At 49.3% G+C, this 21,866-nt stretch overlaps 1 protein-coding gene across 20 annotated transcripts in view; it reads left to right on the plus strand.

Moving 5' to 3' along the window:
• Positions 1-21,866, plus strand: part of LOC112235803 (CUGBP Elav-like family member 2) — a 225,892-nt gene that overhangs the window by 175,426 nt on the left and 28,600 nt on the right. For 13 of the 20 annotated variants that reach the window (XM_042300281.1, XM_042300279.1, XM_042300277.1 and 10 more), the window contains 4 exons: positions 5,617-5,665; positions 7,538-7,672; positions 10,588-10,617; positions 11,822-11,901. In XM_042300281.1, the coding sequence (XP_042156215.1) occupies positions 5,617-5,665; positions 7,538-7,672; positions 10,588-10,617; positions 11,822-11,901 (294 nt within the window). The remainder of the gene's footprint in view (positions 1-5,616; positions 5,666-7,537; positions 7,673-10,587; positions 10,618-11,821; positions 11,902-21,866) is intronic. The other 7 variants (XM_042300280.1, XM_042300284.1, XM_042300296.1 and 4 more) reach the window with 1 other exon arrangement.

The raw sequence follows: 21,866 nt of genomic DNA on the forward strand, positions 1-21,866 counted from the left end.
ACAGACATGGCAGACAGACAGACAGACAGACAGACACCGACACACACCGACACAGACAGACATACAGACAGATAGTCACAGCCATGCAGACAGTAATAGACAGATAGACAGACCGACAGACAGACAGACACCGACACAGACAGACAAACAGACAGATAGACACAGCCATAGAGACACAGACACACACCGACAGACAGACAGACAGACAGACAGACAGACAGACAGACAGACACACAGACAGAAACACAGACAGACACCGACAGACAGACACCGACAGTGACAGACATACAGACAGATAGACACAGCCATACAGACAGTAACAGACAGATAGACAGACACATAGACAGAAACACAGACATACACCAACCGACAGATACCGACACAGACAGACAAACAGACAGATAGACACAGCCATACAGACAGTAACAGACAGATAGACACAGCCATACAGACACAGACACACACCGACAAACAGACAGACACACAGACCGACCAACCGACACCGACAGAAACACAGACAGAAACACAGACACCGGCAGACACCGACAGATACAGACACCGACAGATAGACACAGCCATAAAGACTGTAACAGACAGACAGACACAGATACAGTCACAGAGACAGACAGACAGACAGACAGACAGACAGACAGACAGACAGACAGACAGACAGACAGACAGACAGACAGACAGACAGACAGAGACAGACAGAGAGTCAGACAGAGACAGACACAGAGGCAGACAGAAACACAGACAGAAACACATACAGTCACCAACAGACATACACCAACCGACAGACACCGACAGACACCGACACAGACAGATAGACACAGCCATACAGACAGTAACAGACAGACACCGACAGACATACACCAACCGACAGACACCGGCAGTGACAGACATACAGACAGATAGACACAGCCATACAGACAGTAACATACAGATAGACACAGCCATACAGACACAGACACACACCGACAGACAGACAGACACACAGACCGACCAACCGACACCGACAGAAACACAGACAGAAACACAGACACACAGACACCGGCAGATACAGACACCAACAGATAGACACAGCCATACAGACCGTAACAGACAGACAGACACAGATACAGTCACAGAGACAGACAGACAGTCACAGAGACAGACAGACAGTCACAGAGACAGACACAGTCACAGAGACAGACACAGTCACAGAGACAGACAGACAGACAGACACATAGACAGAAACACAGACATACACCAACCGACAGATACCGACACAGACAGACAAACAGACAGATAGACACAGCCATACAGACACAGACACACACCGACAGACAGACAGACACACAGACCGACCAACCGACACCGACAGAAACACAGACAGAAACACAGACACACAGACACCGGCAGATACAGACACCGACAGATAGACACAGCCATACAGACCGTAACAGACAGACAGACACAGATACAGTCACAGTCACAGAGACAGACAGACAGTCACAGAGACAGACATACAGTCACAGAGACAGACACAGTCACAGAGACAGACACAGTCACAGAGACAGACAGACAGACAGACAGACAGACAGACAGACAGACAGACAGAGACAGACAGAGAGTCAGACAGAGACAGACACAGAGACAGAGGCAGACAGTCACAGAGACAGTCACAGAGACAGACACAGAGACAGAGACAGACAGTCACAGAGACAGACAGTCACAGACACAGTCAGAGACACACAGACGGACAGACACAGTCAGAGACACACGGACGAATGGACGGACACTCAGACGGACACGCGGACGGACACATGGACAGGTAGACGGACACACGGACAAGTAGACGGACACATGGACACGAGGACGGACACACGGACAGGTAGAAGGACACACGGACAGGCAGACGGACACGAGGACGGACACACGGACAGGTAGACGGACACATGGACACGAGGACGGGCACACGGACAGGTAGACGGACACACGGACAGGTAGACGGACACGAGGACAGGTAGACGGACACACGGACAGGTAGACGGACACACGGACAGGTAGACGGACAGGAGGACGGACACACGGACAGATAGACGGGCACACGGACACGAGGATGGACACACGGACAGGTAGACAGACACACGGACACGAGGACGGACACGGACAGGTAGACGGACACGAGGACGGACACACGGACAGATAGACGGGCACACGGACAGGTAGACGGACACACAGACACGAGGACGGACACGGACAGGTAGACGGACACACGGACACGAGGACGGACACACGGACAGGTAGACGGACACACGGACACGAGGACGGACACACGGACAGGTACACGGACACATGGACAGGTAGACGGACACACGGACACGAGGACGGACACGGACAGGTAGACGGACACACGGACACAAGGACGGACACACGGACAGGTAGACGGACACACGGACTCGAGGACGGACACACGGACAGGTAGACGGACACATGGACAGGTAGACGGACACGAGGACGGACACACGGACAGATAGACGGGCACACGGACACGAGGACGGACACACGGACACGAGGACGGACACGGACAGGTAGACGGACACACGGACACGGGACGGACACGACAGGTAGACGGACACACGTAGAGGACGGACACACGGACAGGTAGACGGACACACGGACACGAGGACGGACACAGACAGGTAGACGGACACACGGACAGGTAGACGGACACGAGGACAGGTAGACGGACACACGGACAGGCAGACGGACACGAGGACAGGTAGACGGACACACGGACAGGCAGACGGACACGAGGACAGGTAGACGGGCACACGGACAGGTAGACGGACACACAGACACGAGGACAGACACACGGGCAGGTAGACGGGCACATGGACAGGTAGTCGGACACACGGACAGGCAGGACGGGCACGGACAGGTAGACGGACACACGGACAGGTAGACGGACACACGGACAGGCAGACGGACACACGGACAGGCAGACGGGCACATGGACAGGCAGACGGACACACAGACAGGCAGACGGACACACGGACAGGTAGACGGACACACGGACAGGCAGACGGACACACGGACAGGCAGACGGACACACGGACAGGTAGACGGTGACTGTTCAGGCTGAGCACGGGGCATTATGGGTAAGACAGGGTACAGACGGAAGACAGACAGATACCGCAGCTGGTGAGAGCCCAGAAGATGGATCTCTGCTGTGTGTGTGTGTGTGTGTGTGTGTGTGTGTGTGTGTGTGTGTGTGTGTGTGTGTGTGTGTGTGTGTGTGTGTGTGTGTGTGTGTGTGTGTGTGTGTGTGTGTGTGTGTGTGTGTGTGTGTGTGTGTGTGAGGTAGGCAGAGACAGAGTCAGTGTGATTGATCCTGGGCTAGATTTAGAGAATTACTCTCGTTGGTCTCTCTGCAGATCAAACAAGCACATCATCTTTCATAAAGGAGAGAGAGAGAAAGAGAGGTTGTATATTGACATAATATGACATTTGAAATGCCTTTATTCTTTTGGAACTTTTGTGAGTGTAATGCTTACTGTATATTTTTCACTTGCTTTGGCAATGTAAACATACAGTGCCTTGCGAAAGTATTCGGCCCCCTTGAACTTTGCGAACTTTTGCCACATTTCAGGCTTCAAACATAAAGGTATAAAACTGTATTTTTTTGTGAAGAATCAACAACAAGTGGGACACAATCATGAACTGGAACGACATTTATTGGATATTTCAAACTTTTTTAACAAATCAAAAACTGAAAAATTGGGCGTGCAAAATTATTCAGCCCCTTTACTGTCAGTGCAGCAAACTCTCTCCAGAAGTTCAGTGAGGATCTCTGAATGATCCAATGTTGACCTAAATGACTAATGATGATAAATACAATCCACCTGTGTGTAATCAAGTCTCCGTATAAATGCACCTGCACTGTGATAATCTCAGAGGTCCGTTAAAAGCGCAGAGAGCATCATGAAGAACAAGGAACACACCAGGCAGGTCCGAGATACTGTTGTGAAGAAGTTTAAAGCCGGATTTGGATACAAAAAGATTTCCCAAGCTTTAAACATCCGAAGGAGCACTGTGCAAGCGATAATATTGAAATGGAAGGAGTATCAGACCACTGCAAATCTACCAAGACCTGGCCGTCCCTCTAAACTTTCAGCTCATACAAGGAGAAGACTGATCAGAGATGCAGCTAAGAGGCCCATGATCACTCTGGATGAACTGCAGAGATCTACAGCTGATGTGGGAGACTCTGTCCATAGGACAACAATCAGTCGTATATTGCACAAATCTGGCCTTTATGGAAGAGTGGCAAGAAGAAAGCCATTTCTTAAAGATATCCATAAAAAGTGTTGTTTAAAGTTTGCCACAAGCCACCTGGGAGACACACCAAACATGTGGAAGAAGGTGCTCTGGTCAGATGAAACCAAAATTTAACTTTTTGGCAACAATGCAAAACGTTATGTTTGGCGTAAAAGCAACACAGCTCATCACCCTGAACACACCATCCCCACTGTCAAACATGGTGGTGGCAGCATCATGGTTTGGGCCTGCTTTTTTTCAGCAGGGACAGGGAAGATGGTTAAAATTGATGGGAAGATGGATGGAGCCAAATACAGGACCATTCTGGAAGAAAACCTGATGGAGTCTGCAAAAGACCTGAGACTGGGACGGAGATTTGTCTTCCAACAAGACAATGATCCAAAACATAAAGCAAAATCTACAATGGAATGGTTAAAAATAAACATATCCAGGTGTTAGATTGGCCAAGTCAAAGTCCAGACCTGAATCCAATCGAGAATCTGTGGAAAGAACTGAAAACTGCTGTTCACAAATGCTCTCCATCCAACCTCACTGAGCTCGAGCTGTTTTGCAAGGAGGAATGGGAAAAAATGTCAGTCTCTCGATGTGCAAAACTGATAGAGACATACCCCAAGCGACTTACAGCTGTAATCGCAGCAAAAGGTGGCGCTACAAAGTATTAACTTAAGGGGGCTGAATAATTTTGCACGCCCAAATTTTCAGTTTTTGATTTGTTAAAAAAGTTTGAAATATCCAATAAATGTCGTTCCACTTCATGATTGTGTCCCACTTGTTGTTGATTCTTAACAAAAAAATACAGTTTTATATCTTTATGTTTGAAGCCTGAAATGTGGCAAAAGGTCGCAAAGTTCAAGGGGGCCAAATACTTTCGCAAGGCACTGTATGTTTCCCATGCCAATAAAGCCCCTTGGGGGGAGGGGGGAGCGAGAGAGAGAGGTGTGTGACAGCCATCTTATCTGTGACGTGTTTGCATGTTCTCACTAACAACAAAAAAACACTCCTCAATCAATCACCTCCATTCAACCTCTCTAAACCTGCAACAAGGGTACGAGGGACACACCTGGACGATGTCTGTCACAGTGTGTGTGTTTCCTACGCAACTTCAGAGCTTCTCTTTAGTGTGTGATCTGTTGTGACTTTCAGAGTGGCCAGTTTGTAGTGTGTCGTTGAGCTGTGATCAGTCAATGTGTGTCTGATGTATTGCGTGTGATCTCTAAGTGTGTGTGTGTGTGTGTGTGTGTGTGTGTGTGTCGGTATAGTATTGTAAAGGTGTGTTTGTCCTGTCTTTTCCAGATGCACCATCCCATTCAGATGAAACCTGCAGACAGTGAGAAATCAAACGGTGAGTAATAACACACACTGGGCTGAGTATTACATGGTGTGTGTGTGTGTGTGTGTGTGTGTGTGTGTGTGTGTGTGTGTGTGTGTGTGTGTGTGTGTGTGTGTGTGTGTGTGTGTGTGTGTGTGTGTGTGTGTGTGTGTGTGTCTGTGGCTCAGTGATCCTGTTTCAGAGAGAGAAAGAGAGATGTATGAATTATTAAAGTGTTCAGGGAGGGGGTCAGGGAGAGTTCAACTGTTTTGGCCCCACAGTGAACCAGCCTTTCTCCCTGCGTCTCTCTCTCTCTCACTCACACACACACACACACACACACACACACACACACACACACACACACACACACACACACACACACACACACACACAGAGACAAATGGCTCTATTGCAGATGCGGTTACAACCCCATTTATCCAGCCATAAAGCTTTACTGTATCTGAGAGAAGCCAGACAGGGACCACGTCCCAATACTAATAGCCTTTTTTCCTCATCCGCTGGACCACTGAAACTATAGAAGGATAGAGGGTAATAACATTGGGACAGACGGGACAGTACTGGCTGAGCTCCACCCAGAGAGACAGAGGAGTGTCATAAAGCCACTGACAGCACACAGGCATCACTTAAAGCTTAATAAAGACGATCGTAGCCGCATCTTCTAGACTCGACCCGCTAAGGAAATACAATGCACTCGAAACCTAGAGATCCATCCATATAATCATGATGAGACCTTAATAATGCTTTCCCGCTCCAGACGTCTTCTGTGAGGTTATGAAATAGGACTTGGTAAGATATATCCGTCTCGGTTACGATGATGAGACCTGAGTAAAGCTCCAGCCAGCTGTGGCTGCAGTCATCATCTACTGTAATGGGAGATAGTAAAGTACGGCCATATGAAATGTATTCGTCTTTCTAATGATAGTATGTCCATAGACCTTTATTGGAGTTGCTGTAACCATGACGAATTGTCGTTAAGCGGTTTGTTGCTTTAGTCAACCAAGAGGTGTGTGTGTGTGTGCGCGCGTGTGTTTGCCTTCGCCACACTGCTGTATCGATAGCCTGTCTTCACTTTCCACTTTCTTTCTTCAAATCTGATCTGGAATCAGTAAAACGCTGTTTCTCTGCTTCCCGATACGTCACTAACTCGGACTCAGGTCGGCTAACAGATGTTTAGTCACCTTTAAGGATGTCTCTGCGGTTTCTCCATATCCTCTTCTCTGTTAATTCATTACAGTGCTGATAGTGAGCGAACGCACACAGCCGAGTTGGAAGCCTTTGAAACAACACTTATCTTCCCTGCGTGTCCCAGTGTTATTTTTTTTAAACGCACAAACAATTCAAACAGCAAAATAAACAAGTGCTCTATTGATTTCCCAGAGTGCAACAGACCGCTTATCTCTTTCGCCTCCCGGTAAGAGCTGACAGTTTCCTCATTAAAAATGAATTGAATTAGCATTACTCTGAACGGTGAGCAACACATACACACTTTTTCTCTCTTGTCTCTTTCACACGGTCATACACACACAGAGATAAGAAACAGTAAGTGTCCCTGTCTCTCTCTCACACACACACACACACACACACACACACGCACACACACACACACACACACTGTTACACAGGCCGAGGTATTGCAAGTTAAATGGAGCGATTGGGTCAGAGAGAAAAGGATTAAACAGGAGGAGGCAGACAAAAAGAAACCCGGAGAGATGGGAGAGGAGGAGATGGAGAGAGAGGAACGAATAGAGGGAGAGAGGAACGAATCGAGAGAGAGAGTCGCACAGAGACTTGGTGTTGAAGTGGTAATGAGACATTGACCACAGTCTGCAGATGAAATGCTGTTTCTCACCCATTTGAACGTCTTCCTCTCTTCCCCTGCAGCGGTGGAGGACAGGAAGCTGTTCATCGGCATGGTGTCGAAGAAGTGCAATGAGAACGACATCCGAGTCATGTTCTCTGCGTTCGGACAGATCGAGGAGTGCCGGATCCTGCGAGGGCCCGACGGACTCAGCAGAGGTGTGTGTTTCTTGGGCTCCGTCCATATACACACTCACCCTGACCCCCTCCTCCCTTACCCACCATCCTTTTCACCCCTCCCATCTATTATATCCACCCCCTATTCAGTTCTGAGCCCCTTATCCCTCCCCTGACAGTTCTCTAGGCAGAAGGAGAAATTATGTTCTCCCTCGCTTTTGGCCAACCATAGACCTATTACGCAATCAGCAGTGCAGTGTCCCCCTGAGTCAATCTCCTCTTCACTGCCCCCCTGCCCCCGCCCCCCCCCTCACCCCCTCCAATCCCACTGCCTCCTCTCCTCCCTCCCTCTCCCTCTGTGGTCTCTATGTGCTGAGCAGATGGGGCGGGGTCTGCCAAACCAAACTGTCTGTTCTGCTCGGCGTCACACCTGGCTGTCACTGTCATCGTCACACAGGTTTATGTGAATGTGTCTGTTGTTGTGTGTTTCTCTGTGGGTGTGTCAGTTGATGTGTTTTTCTCTGTGGGTGTGTCGGTTGTTGTGTTTTTCTCTGTGGGTGTGTCGGTTGTTGTGTGTTTCTCTGTGGATGTGTCAGTTGTGTGTGTTTCTCTGTGGATGTGTCAGTTGTGTGTGTTTCTCTGTGGGTGTGTCGGTTGCTGTGTGTTTCTCTGTGGATGTGTCGGTTGTTCTTTCTGTTACTGTTGACCGTCTCTCATTATCTGAAGGTCTCTTCTTCTCTCCTCAAGGTGCCTCTAGCCACTAGCGGTCTCTAATACTCTACTATCACACACACTCAGTCCTCCACTCTCTCCCTCTCTCTCTGTCCTCCTGTCCCTTCATCCTTCCCCCTCTCTCTCTCTCTCTTTCTCTCTCTCTCTCTCTTTATCTCTCTTTCTCTCTCTCTCTCTCTCTCTCTCTCTCTATCTCTCTCTCTCTCAATCACATGTCTGTTGTCCTCATGAATATTAGAACCTCAGTCTGTCCCCCTTTACTGCACATAACCTCCACAAACCCCAGGCTTCCTAACAGGCCTGTCAGAGCAGTCTTAGTCCAGCCTGGTCCAGAGCAGTAAATACATTAATCAGAGTGAGGCTGCAGATAAATAGGCCTTCAAGTGGGTCTGCCTGTCCCACCTGGCTCTGCGCGAACACGGAGCTGCTATTAAACTACAATATCAATCAGAAGCCTGTTCTGTTCCGCCACCCACTATTAATAAAATATGGATCACACCACTGGTGGATCCACGGCTGGGCCTGGGGAGCTACCCTACATTCATGAAAGGACTGTTCTCTTTCTCCTCTCCTATCGGAGCCCGTTGCTGATGACAGAATGCGGCCCGCTAGATATTTATAGCGGCGGCTAAATCCCATCTTCTTCGCTGGATGATGAAAAACATACTGGAATGGAAAGAGAAGCTTTTATCAGGACATTTTTTATCACTGACCGTAATATGGTTCAGATCAACAGAGGGGTTTATTTTGGGTATCGAACGAAGGAACGGGCTCGGAAACAAACAAACGCATTTTGGTGGAAGAAAGAGAGAATGTCTGTCTTCTATTGTAAAATGCCTCATTGGTTCTATGGTATGACGGCCAGTAAACAGTATTTCAATGGCGAGTCCACAGGAACTGCCTGGCCTTTTAATGAGAGTTGGTGAAAGACTGAGAGTAGATTAAAAAGACCCAGTCTAGCAGGTCACCTTAACCGGTGGATTCTCTCTGTAGCATAACAACTGGGTCATGTACTCTAAGAGGTTTTTCAAGCTATTTTAAAGATGTTGGCCCGTCTAGAATTGCCCCACATTAGTTTCTCTAACTTGCTCAAAGATGACCGACCTCAGCCTTTCTCAACTGATGCCAGATCAGCAAGACCCTGGACAGTCTTCTCCCACTTTAACCCCAAGGCAACTACATCTGCCACATCTTGCTACAGCACAGACCTGGTTAGGTTTTATGGGTGCTGTTAGGTAGGCCCATAATGAATAGTCTAGACTATTCCTAACCCTCAACCCTGTTCTGTCACAGAGGACGAGACAATCATAAAGGTAGATGAGGAATCACAGACACTCATCTTTCTCTCCTTCATTCCCTTTCTTACTCCCCTCTATCCTCTCTCTCTCTCTCTCTCTCTCTCTCTCTCTGTCTCTCGGTCTCTCTGTCTCTCTGTCTCTCTCTCTCTCTCTCTCTCTCTCTGTCTCTGTCTCTGTCTCTCTCTCTCACACACACACACTCACCCATTCACTCACTCGTATACTCTCTCTGTCTGTCTTTCTCTCTCTCTCTCTGTCTCTCTCTCTCTCTGTCTATGTCTCTCTCTCTGTCTGTCTCTCTCTCTCTCACACACACACACTCACCCATTCACTCACTCGTATACTCTCTCTTTCTGTCTCTCTCTGTCTCTCTCTCTCTCTGTCTCTCTCTCTCTCTCTGTCTCTGTCTCTCTCTCTCTGTCTGTCTCTCTCTCACACACACACACTCACCCATTCACTCACTCGTATACTCTCTCTTTCTGTCTCTCTCTGTCTCTCTCTCTCTCTGTCTCTCTCTCTCTCTGTCTCTGTCTCTCTCTCTCTGTCTTTCTCTCTCTCACACACACTCACCCATTCACTCACTCGTATACTCTCTCTTTCTGTCTCTCTCTCTCTCTCTCTCTCACACACACACACACTCACCCATTCACTCACTCGTATTCTCTCTCTTTCTGTCTCTCTTTCCATCCGTCCACCCCCACCCCATGCACATAGTTCTGACTAGATGACCTGTCTGCTAGCTAGCTAACTGTATCCTGTGCAGTCAGCTAGCTACAAAGTGTGTGTGGAGTGGGTCTGGGGATGGCTGTGCTACTAGTGCTAGCATGGCTCAGTGTGTGTTAGCGTGTTAGCTTGGGGGGTGGGGTTGTTGAAGCTCTCCTCCAGTATATTGACACTGCCTCTCTCTGATCACTCCCCAACCAACAGGCCTCAGCCAGCGGGAAGCCAACGTTAAGGGTAATACCATTTCATTTAATACTAGTCTCTTACCCAACAATTTTGATCCAACCGATCAAACTCCAAACCGCCAAATAGTTAAGAGTTCCCAAGGAATGTGCATCATTCTGCCCGCCACACGCACTCTCCCTCCCTCCCCCAAGATTTGCTCAATTTGTGTGATGTTCTGTGATGTCTTTTCAGAATGCAATCTTCATAGAACCCTAGAGACGGTTTGTCACAGTCGTCCGCCCCTCCCCGGCTCCCTCCCCTCTCTCTCTTGTCGGCTTCATGTCCCAGAATAGGACAGTAAGAGAGAAGGAGGGGGGAGAGAGAGAGAGAGAGGGAGGGAGAGGGAGGGAGAGGAGGAAGAGGGGGCATCCAATCAGACACACAATGCAGACCTAATGAGTTCAAATCGTTTTAATGCAAATTGGACAGATTTACATTCTCTAGAAGAGTGACTGGGGAAGATGAAGAGTGGGAGGATACTAGTACAACCAGTTATTTCTGTGTAGGAGCGAGAGAGAGATGGGCAGAGAGAGAAAGAAAGAGGCTGGGGAAGATGAAGAGGGAGGGAGGGAGGGAGCTTCAACCACCCCACCTCATCTCAATGCTCAAGTCATCAACAGCCATTCCCATTGGCGCACGACAACCTGCCAATCAAAAACTCTTACTGATTCTGATTGGAGCTGTCCTATTGTAGATGGGGTTGGGTGTGGTCGTCATGGTGCTAGCTGTGCTCTTTGGCTGTTGTTCCTTAGCAACCTGAAAACACTGTTGTCTGCTTGTTTAGTTCTCTGTACAATCTCTGTTTTGGGTTTATAACAACGACGTGTCCAACCCTTTTGTCTTGTTTTGTTTTTTCTTGTCTCCTCCTCTTCCTTCTCCCGTTCCTTCTCCTCTCCCCCTATCCCATTGTCCCGTCCTTCCTCCTGGCCTCCCTCCCTCCCAAATCTCTCCATCCCTCCCCTCCTCCCCCTCCCACCATCTCTCCATCCCTCCCTCCCACCATCTTTCCATCCCTCCCCTCCTCCCTCCCTCCCAAATCTCTCCATCCCTCCCCTCCTCCCCCTCCCTCCCACCATCTCTCCATCCCTCCCTCCCTCACACCATCTCTCCATCCCTCCCTCCTCCCCCTCCCCCCACCATCCCTCCCTCCCACCATCTCTGCATCCCTCCCTCCCTCACACCATCTCTCCATCCCTCCCCTCCCCCCCTACAGGATGTGCGTTTGTCACCTTTTCTACAAGGGCTATGGCACAGAATGCAATCAAAGCCATGCACCAGTCTCAGACTATGGAGGTACTGTACCCTCGCCCTTTCTCTTCGATTTCCTCTCTCCGTCTCTCTCTCTCTTCATCTCTCTCCATCTCTCTCTCTCTCCCTTAATCTGTTCATCTCTCTCTCTCTCTCCATATGTCTGTCAATCTCTCTCTCTCTATCTTTTGTCATCTCTTTCTCTCTCCATCTCTCTCTCTCGCTCTCCATCTAACCATCTCTCACTCCATCTCTCGCTCTCTCCATCTCTCGCTCTTTCTCCATCTCTCTCTCTCTCTCGCCATCTCTCTCTCTCTCGCCATCTCTCCATCTCTCTCTCGCCATCTCTCTCTCGCCATCTCTCCATCTCTCTCGCCATCTCTCCATCTCTCTCCCCCTCGCCATCTCTCCATCTCTCTCGCCATCTCTCCATCTCTCTCTCTCTCTCGCCATCTCTCCATCTCTCTCTCGCCATCTCTCCATCTCTCTCTCTCGCCATCTCTCCATCTCTCTCGCCATCTCTCTCTCTCTCGCCATCTCTCCATCTCTCTCTCGCCATCTCTCCATCTCTCTCTCTCGCCATCTCTCCATCTCTCTCTCTCTCGCCATCTCTCTCTCTCGCCATCTCTCCCTCTCTCTCTCTCTCCCTCTCTCTCTCTCTCGCCATCTCTCCATCTCTCTCTCCATCTCTCTCTCTCTCGCCATCTCTCCATCTCTCTCTCTCACCATCTCTCCATCTCTCTCTCTCTCGCCATCTCTCCATCTCTCTCTCTCTCGCCATCTCTCCATCTCTCTCTCTCTCGCCATCTCTCCATCTCTGTCTCTCTCGCCATCTCTCCATCTCTCTCTCCATCTCTCTCGCCATCTCTCCATCTCTCTCTCTCTCCATCTCTCCATCTCTCTCGCCATCTCTCTCCCATCTCTCTCTCTCTCTCTCGCCATCTCTCCATCTCTCTCTCTCGCCATCTCTCCATCTCTCTCTCTCTCGCCATCTCTCTCTCTCGCCATCTTTCCATCTCTCTCTCTCTCTCTCCATCTCATCTCTCTCTCTCGCCATCTCTCCATCTCTCTCTCACCATCTCTCCATCTCTCTCTCTCGCCATCTCTCCATCTCTCTCTCTCTCACCATCTCTCTCTCGCCATCTCTCCATCTCTCTCTCTCTCGCCATCTCTCCATCTCTCTCTCTCTCCATCTCTCCATCTCTCTCTCTCGCCATCTCTCCATCTCTCTCTCCTCGCCATCTCTCTCTCTCGCCATCTCTCCATCTCTCTCTCTCTCCATCTCTCCATCTCTCGCCATCTCTCTCTCTCTCTCCATCTCTCCATCTCTCTCTCTCGCCATCTCTCCATCTCTCTCTCTCGCCATCTCTCCATCTCTCTCTCTCGCCATCTCTCTCTCTCTCTCTCTCATCTCTCCATCTCTCTCTCGCCATCTCTCCATCTCTCTCTCTCTCGCCATCTCTCCATCTCTCTCTCTCGCCATCTCTCCATCTCTCTCTCTCTCGCCATCTCTCCATCTCTCTCTCTCTCGCCATCTCTCTCTCTCGCCATCTCTCCATCTCTCTCTCTCTTGCCATCTCTCTCTCTCGCCATCTCTCTATCTCTGTGTGATAGAATCTGTCGGATGCTGTCAGATGCTCGTCATCCTTTGGCCAAATATGTCAACGTAGGAAAAAGAAGAAAAATCACTTTCAAAACCCAGAACAGCAGTCATTCTTTCCAGAAAAAGAAATAACATAAAAGCTTTGTGAAAAAAGTGTCAAAACAGACAAGATAACATCAGCAAGGACCCCAGATCACACTGATCAGCCTGACTGGCTCTGTTAAGGATGTCACACTCCTCAGAAAGAGAAGAGATGAGACAGGCAGCATTATAGACGCCCACATTTAGACAGGACCCCCATCAGTGACCCTATGACCTCTCTATCGCCATGGCGATGGCCATTGGGAGTGTGTCTGTGTGGGCTGTGGTGTCCTTGTCAGTTTGTAGGGTTTTTGACAGTAGGAGATGACAGGGATGTGATTGCAGGAGAATTACAGGGCCTTGGTCAGGCGTGTGTGTGTGTGTGTGTGTGTGTGTGTGTGTGTGTGTGTGTGTGTGTGTGTGTGTGTGTGTGTGTGTGTGTGTGTGTGTGTGTGTGTGTGTGTGTGTGTGTGTGTGTGTGTGTGTGTGTGTGTGTGTGTGTGTGTGTGTGTGTGTGTGTGTGTGCGAGCGATCTGGTAATGACACAGTGTATTAAAGACAGAGATTGACAGTCACCTTAGTGGCTCTCTCATTATGGCTGATGATGATGGTAGCCATCCATATTGATGTGCTGTGACCCTGACAGGAAAAGGGCTGTCTGTGGCGTCCCTTTGTGTCTCAGTATGTACACACAATCTACCATTGTGTGTGTGTCTGTCTGTGTGTGCATGTGTACGTGCCTATGATGTCTGTGTCGTGTGTGTGTGTGTGTGTGACTTTGCGTTGCAGTTTGTGTGTTTACCCCCCATATTGCTCTTAATCAGTGTTTATACTATTTATACCATCATAACCTTCTGTACCAGTTAACTTTCCCACTTCACACACACATAAAGCCCCAAACAGGAGGCAGAGATTGCAGTGGACAATGATAATGGAACAAATGTTAATTTCCATGTGAAAAACATGCTGCTGACTAGCTCAGGACCCAAATTGCTGCCCCGTTTCCCCAGTTTGCAATTTAAAAGTAATTACTTTGGGTCCGAATGAGGATTGGTTAATAGAGTTTGGTTATTGTCTTGGCTCTATCGTCCCCCACTGTTTTAGATTGTGAGCCTGTGTGTGTGCATTTCTATGTGTATTTGTGTGACTTTGCCTTTCACTAATGGCCTTGTCACTGTCGTATCCATTCTCATTATACTCTGGCATTCAGGACACACACACACACACACACACACACACACACTTTATAAATGTCACGGCATTATGAAAGTGGATATGGACAGGACAGGTCATTTACGAGAAAGCACATTCATTTACACACCCATGTATGCACACACACACACGTGCACGCATGCGCGCACACACAAACACAGAGAGAGAGAGAGGCGGATGTTGACTGTTCCCGGTGGAGAGAAGTAGGGCAGACTAATGTGGTTGTATTTGTGTTACTCACGGTGCTCTGTAAAGCCTGGTGATTTGTGGCTGTGTGTATAATATTCATCCTGCCTATAAAGACTGTTTGAGTGGTTAGAGGGCTGTTCTCTCTGCTCTGGCTAATGTCAGGGCCGGCTCCAGGTATAAGTGACATAAGTGACCTAAGCAAAGAAGATTTTGTGGGGGGAAACTCAACTTACTGTTGAGATTTAGAATAGTAGAATACACAAGGTGCAATTTCAAAATTTGGTTGTGCAGGAAATTTGCTCTAGAACTGCCACATATTCTTTCTGCCCCATGTCAAAATGGCTAGAACTGCCACATATTCTTTCTGCCCCATGTCAAAATGGCTAGAACTGCCACATATTCTTTCTGCCCCATGTCAAAATGGCTAGAACTGCCACATATTCTTTCTGCCCCATGTCAAAATGGCTAGAACTGCCACATATTCTTTCTGCCCCATGTCAAAATGGCTAGAACTGTAGGAAATTAGCTGTAAAATGACTCAGAAATGGCTCTCCATCCCATGGCAAAATGTGTAGAATTACTGAAAATGTACTTTAAAATGTAAATGTTTCTCTCTGCTGTCAAGAGGGGGGGCCAAAATGTGACCTCCACAACCAAATCTCGGTCAGGGCCCCCAAAAGCTAGGGCCGGCCCTGGCTAATATCAGGACTTCTAGAGACCAAGGATACGCACAACACAGTAAGTGGAGTGTGAGTGAGGAAACACAGCCATGTATGTTTGGAGACTGGACAAACTAGACAAGTTAATGGGAGAAAAAATAGGGATGTAGGGATGGAGAGATTGACACAGTGAGGGAGGTATAGCAGAGAAACAGCCGTCTCTGTGTCTGCTATTTACCACCAGCCCATTAAAACTAACAAGCTCATAGTCCTATAGATGGGTTGGTTGTTTAGCAACAAAACTCACGCATGCGCAACTATGGGGCAAAACAGATGATTGTCTTAGACGGTTGACAATATGTAAACTATATTTCATCTCCAATGTTTTTTTGAAACCATAAATAGTATTGCACAATGAGCAATTGTCTCTCAAATACACTACATGACCAAACGTATGTGGACACCTGCTCGTCGCACATCTCATTCCAAAATCATGGGCATTAATATGGAGTTGGTCCCCCCTTTGCCGCTATAACAGCCTCCACTCTTCTGAGAAGGCTTTCCGCTAGGTTTTGGAACTGCGGGGACTTGCTTCCATTCAGCCACAAGAGCATTAGAGAGGTCGGCATTGATGTTGGGCGATTAGGCCTGGCTCGCAGTCGGCGTTCCAATTCATCCTAAAGGTGTTCGATGGGGTTGAGGTCAGGGCTCTGTGCAGGCCAGTCACGTTATTCCACACCAATCTCGACTAACCATTTCTGTATGGACCTCGCTTTGTGCACGAGGGCATTTTCATGCTGAAACATGGAAAGAACCTTCCCCAAACTGTTCCCCACAGAATCATCTAGAATGTCATTGTATGCTTTACCTTTAAGATTTCCCTTCACTGGAGCTAAGGGCCCAGCCCGAACCATGAAAAACATCCCCAGACCATTATTCCTCTTCCACCAAACTCTGCATTTGACACTATGCACTCAGGGAGGTAGCGTTCTCCTGGCATCCACCAAACACAGATTCGTCTCACGACCTGCCAAATGGTGAAGCGTGATTCATCACTCCAGAGAAGGCGTTTCCACTGCTCCAGAGTCCATTGGTGGCGAGCTTTACACCACTTCAGCCAACGCTTGGCATTGCACATGGTGATCTTAGGCTTGTGCTCGGCCATGGAAACCCATTTCATGAAGCTCCTGATGAAGTTCTTGTGCTGACGTTGCTTACCGAGCCAGTTTGGAACTCGATTTTTACGCGCTTCAGCACTCGGCGGTCTCGTTCTGTGGCCTTTCAAATTCACGATAACAGCACTTAGCTCTAGCGGGGCAGAAATTTGATGAACTGACTTGTTGGAAAGGTGGCATCCTATGACGGTGCCACGTTGAAAGTCACTGAGCTCTTCAGTAAGGACATTCTACTGCCAATGTTTGACTATGTAGATTGAATGGCTGTGTACTCAATTTTATACACCTGTCAGCAACAGGTTTGACTGAAATAGCCGAATCCACTAATTTGGGTCCATATACTTTTGTATATATAGTGTACATCATTACAGTTGTTGGTTAGCTAGCTAGCAAATTTGAGTCATATTAGCATAGACGTGACGTCAGTCAAAACACCTCTAGAACAAGATAAAAATAGCTGAAATGCGCCACCTACGATTCCCCACATGGCAGCTTGTCATTGTTGCTAACCAACTGGCCATCCAGAACCACAACAACACACAGAATTCTGCCACATTGTCAGCTAACCCGTTTATATGTATAAGTCTGACTGACCATATAAGGCTACATATATCATCCCCTTATTTAACTAGGCAAGTCAGTTAAGAACAAATTCATATTTTACAATGATGGCCTACCCCGGCAAAACCCTCCCCTAACCCAGATGACGTTGGGCCAATTATGCGCCACCCTATGGGACTCCCGATCACGGACGGTTGTGATACAGCCCGGGATCGAACCAGGATCTGTAGTGACGCCTCTAGCACTGAGATGCAGTGCCTTAGACCACTGCCCCACTCAGGAATACTTCTAGAGTATTCTCTCTATCATCTATCTATTGCATTTACATATATATATATATATATACAATCTTTTTTACATTTTATTCACTTAGCAGATGCTCTTATCCTACTGATGTGTTGAGCCCTGTTTTATTAGGAGGGAGGGAGGGAGGGAGGGAGGGAGGGGGGGGAGGGAGGGAGGGAGGGGGAGGGAGGGGGAGGGAGGGAGGGAGGGAGGGAGGGAGGGAGGGAGGGAGGGAGGGAGGGAGGGAGGGAGGGAGAAAATATGTTTATTTTCTTGTATACATTTCCTGTTTAAATCCATAACAAGTACAATCTGTGGTATGTGTTTGTCCTCAGTGGGTGTAGGGGGGCTATCAGGGTGGCTGACAAAGGGGATGCTCAGAGGGGGCGGTATCCCCTGGGCTTGGTTCTTCATTTCAAATCAAATTGTATTGGCCACAAACTACACCCATGTTATTGTGGGTGTAGCAAAATGCTTGTGCTTCCAGCTCCGACAGTGCAGTAATATCTAACAAATGAACCAACATATACCCAGTACACACAAATCAAAGAAGGAATGAATTAAGACTATATACATAAGGACCAGCGATAGTTCTGGTGAGTTACTATGATATCCAATAGTTCTTCCCGGCTGTATGTAATGACACAAAACATTTCCTGAGCTAATAATGTAAAAAATATACATTACAAAAATAATGCAAAGTCTTCTAAGAGCTAGTCGTGATGCTGCCATCTCCGTCGGCGCCATCTTATCCCGTGTCTGTCCTGCTGTGATGTCGAGGCTATGGTCAGGGTCTGAAGTGGGCTGTCCTGCTGTGATGTCGAGGCTATGGTCAGGGTCTGAGGTGGGCTGTCCTGCTGTGATGTCGAGGCTATGGTCAGGGTCTGAAGTGGGCTGTCCTGCTGTGATGTCGAGGCTATGGTCAGGGTCTGAAGTGGGCTGTTCTGCTGTGTTGTTGAGGCTATGGTCAGGGTCTGAAGTGGGCTGTCCTGCTGTGATGTCAAGGCTATGGTCAGGGTCTGAAGTGGGCTGTTCTGCTGTGTTGTTGAGGCTATGGTCAGGGTCTGAGGTGGGCTGTTCTGCTGTGTTGTTGAGGCTATGGTCAGGGTCTGAGGTGGGCTGTCCTGCTGTGTTGTTGAGGCTGTGGTCAGGGTCTGAGGTGGGCTGTTCTGCTGTGTTGTTGAGGCTATGGTCAGGGTCTGAGGTGGGCTGTCCTGCTGTGTTGTTGAGGCTGTGGTCAGGGTCTGAGGTGGGCTGTCCTGCTGTGATGTCGAGGCTATGGTCAGGGTCTGAAGTGGGCTGTTCTGCTGTGTTGTCGAGGCTATGGTCAGGGTCTGAGGTGGGCTGTCCTGCTGTGTTGTCGAGGCTATGGTCAGGGTCTGAGCTGGGCTGTTCTGCTGTGATGTCGAGGCTATGGTCAGGGTCTGAGGTGGGCTGTCCTGCTGTGTTGTTGAGGCTGTGGTCAGGGTCTGAGGTGGGCTGTCCTGCTGTGATGTCGAGGCTATGGTCAGGGTCTGAGGTGGGCTGTTCTGCTGTGATGTCGAGGCTATGGTCAGGGTCTGAGGTGGGCTGTCCTGCTGTGATGTCGAGGCTATGGTCAGGGTCTGAGGTGGGCTGTTCTGCTGTGTTGTCGAGGCTATGGTCAGGGTCTGAGGTGGGCTGTCCTGCTGTGTTGTCGAGGCTATGGTCAGGGTCTGAAGTGGGCTGTCCTGCTGTGATGTCGAGGCTACGGTCAGGGTCTGAGGTGGGCTGTTCTGCTGTGTTGTTGAGGCTATGGTCAGGGTCTGAGGTGGGCTGTCCTGCTGTGTTGTTGAGGCTGTGGTCAGGGTCTGAGGTGGGCTGTCCTGCTGTGATGTCGAGGCTATGGTCAGGGTCTGAAGTGGGCTGTCCTGCTGTGTTGTCGAGGCTATGGTCAGGGTCTGAGGTGGGCTGTTCTGCTGTGTTGTTGAGGCTATGGTCAGGGTCTGAGGTGGGCTGTCCTGCTGTGTTGTTGAGGCTGTGGTCAGGGTCTGAGGTGGGCTGTCCTGCTGTGATGTCGAGGCTATGGTCAGGGTCTGAAGTGGGCTGTTCTGCTGTGTTGTCGAGGCTATGGTCAGGGTCTGAGGTGGGCTGTTCTGCTGTGTTGTTGAGGCTATGGTCACGGTCTGAGGTGGGCTGTCCTGCTGTGTTGTTGAGGCTGTGGTCAGGGTCTGAGGTGGGCTGTCCTGCTGTGATGTCGAGGCTATGGTCAGGGTCTGAGGTGGGCTGTTCTGCTGTGTTGTCGAGGCTATGGTCAGGGTCTGAGGTGGGCAGTCCTGCTGTGTTGTCGAGGCTATGGTCAGGGTCTGAGGTGGGCTGTTCTGCTGTGATGTCGAGGTTATGGTCAGGGTCTGAGGTGGGCTGTCCTGCTGTGTTGTCGAGGCTATGGTCAGGGTCTGAGCTGGGCTGTTCTGCTGTGTTGTTGAGGCTGTGGTCAGGGTCTGAGGTGGGCTGTCCTGCTGTGATGTCGAGGCTATGGTCAGGGTCTGAGGTGGTCTGTTCTGCTGTGATGTCGAGGCTATGGTCAGGGTCTGAGGTGGGCTGTCCTGCTGTGATGTCGAGGCTATGGTCAGGGTCTGAGGTGGGCTGTTCTGCTGTGTTGTCGAGGCTATGGTCAGGGTCTGAGGTGGGCTGTCCTGCTGTGTTGTCGAGGCTATGGTCAGGGTCTGAGGTGGGCTGTTTTGCTGTGTTGTCGAGGCTATGGTCAGGGTCTGAGGTGGGCTGTTCTGCTGTGTTGTCGAGTCTATGGTCAGGGTCTGAGGTGGGCTGTCCTGCTGTGTTGTCGAGGCTATGGTCAGGGTCTGAGGTGGGCTGTTCTGCTGTGATGTCGAGGCTATGGTCAGGGTCTGAGGTGGGCTGTTCTGCTGTGATGTCGAGGCTATGGTCAGGGTCTGAGGTGGGCTGTTCTGCTGTGATGTCGAGGCTCTGATCAGGGTCTGAGTTGGGCTGTTCTGCTGTGATGTCGAGGCTCTGGTCAGGGTCTGAGGTGGCATGTTCTGCTGGATTCTCTGTGGGGTGGCCACAGCACTTAAGGGAGTGAGTGAAAAAGCTTCTTCTACTTTCCCCAACGTACAAGTGGTTATCTCCACCTGCTACCATGAAAAGACTTCCACCCTGCTACTATACAGTGTTTCCCGTGACTGTGCCTCAAAACCAAATGTTTACCTGGCTCATCACTCCACCTTGGACTTGAACAGACATTACGACCAGGTCCACCTCTGCAAGGCAGCAGTGCCCACCTTCGCCCGGGCCCTAAAGGACATCGCCCTCAACAGCAGCCCCAACACCTCACACAAAAACAACAGATCAATAGACACCCTGCCCAGACCAGCGAGACACTCTCACAAACCTGCGGGACCCATCCCCCAGACCTACACATGGAGGACCCACGCCGAGAGGACCTACATCCAGACCACAGCACCACCAGCCACATCCCCACCCCAACCAATCAACAACTCCCAGGTCAACCATGCCCACACCCCATTTAGGCCCCCTCAGATCAGACCCATGCCCCCCACCCTCGCAAATAGGGCCTCAACATGAAGTCACACATATGCCCAGGTCGTGAGCAGGCAAACAGGCCCAACCCCACTCTTACACTAGCCCAAGCCAATGGCATGTACCAGATGCTCAGCAGGCTCTGCTCACACTTACTGGCCTGAGGCCAAATCACACAACCAACAACATTGGACACTTTGTGGAACACAAAGCCTTCACTATCTCATCCTGGAATATCCAAGGCCTGAGGTCATCTGCCTTTGGCCTAAATAAAGAGCAGGAACATGGACAGACATTGTCATCCCACGAGAAACATGGTATAGAGGAGTTGACCCACTGATTGCCCACTAGGTTACAGAGAGCTGGTAGTCCCATCCACCAAACTACCAGGTGTGAAACACAGAAGGGACTCAGGGGGTTATGCTAATGTGATATAGGGTAGACCTGACTCACTCTATTAAATTAATCAGAACAGGAACATTTTACATTTGGCTAGAAATTCAAAAGGTAATGATGTCAACAGAGAAAAATGTCCTCCTGTGTGCTACCTATATCTTCCAACTAGAATCCCCATACTTCTCAAATCTTTTTGGAACAAAGAACAAACAGCAAAAATATATACATGATCAAATACAAATCTTAGAATCAACTATTAAAGACGACCAGAACCCACTGGATTCTCCAATTACATTGAATGAACAAAATGACAAAATATAAACCCTCCAACAC

The sequence above is a fragment of the Oncorhynchus tshawytscha genome, linkage group LG17 (genome assembly GCF_018296145.1).
Source record: "Oncorhynchus tshawytscha isolate Ot180627B linkage group LG17, Otsh_v2.0, whole genome shotgun sequence".
Lineage (NCBI taxonomy): Eukaryota > Metazoa > Chordata > Actinopteri > Salmoniformes > Salmonidae > Oncorhynchus > Oncorhynchus tshawytscha.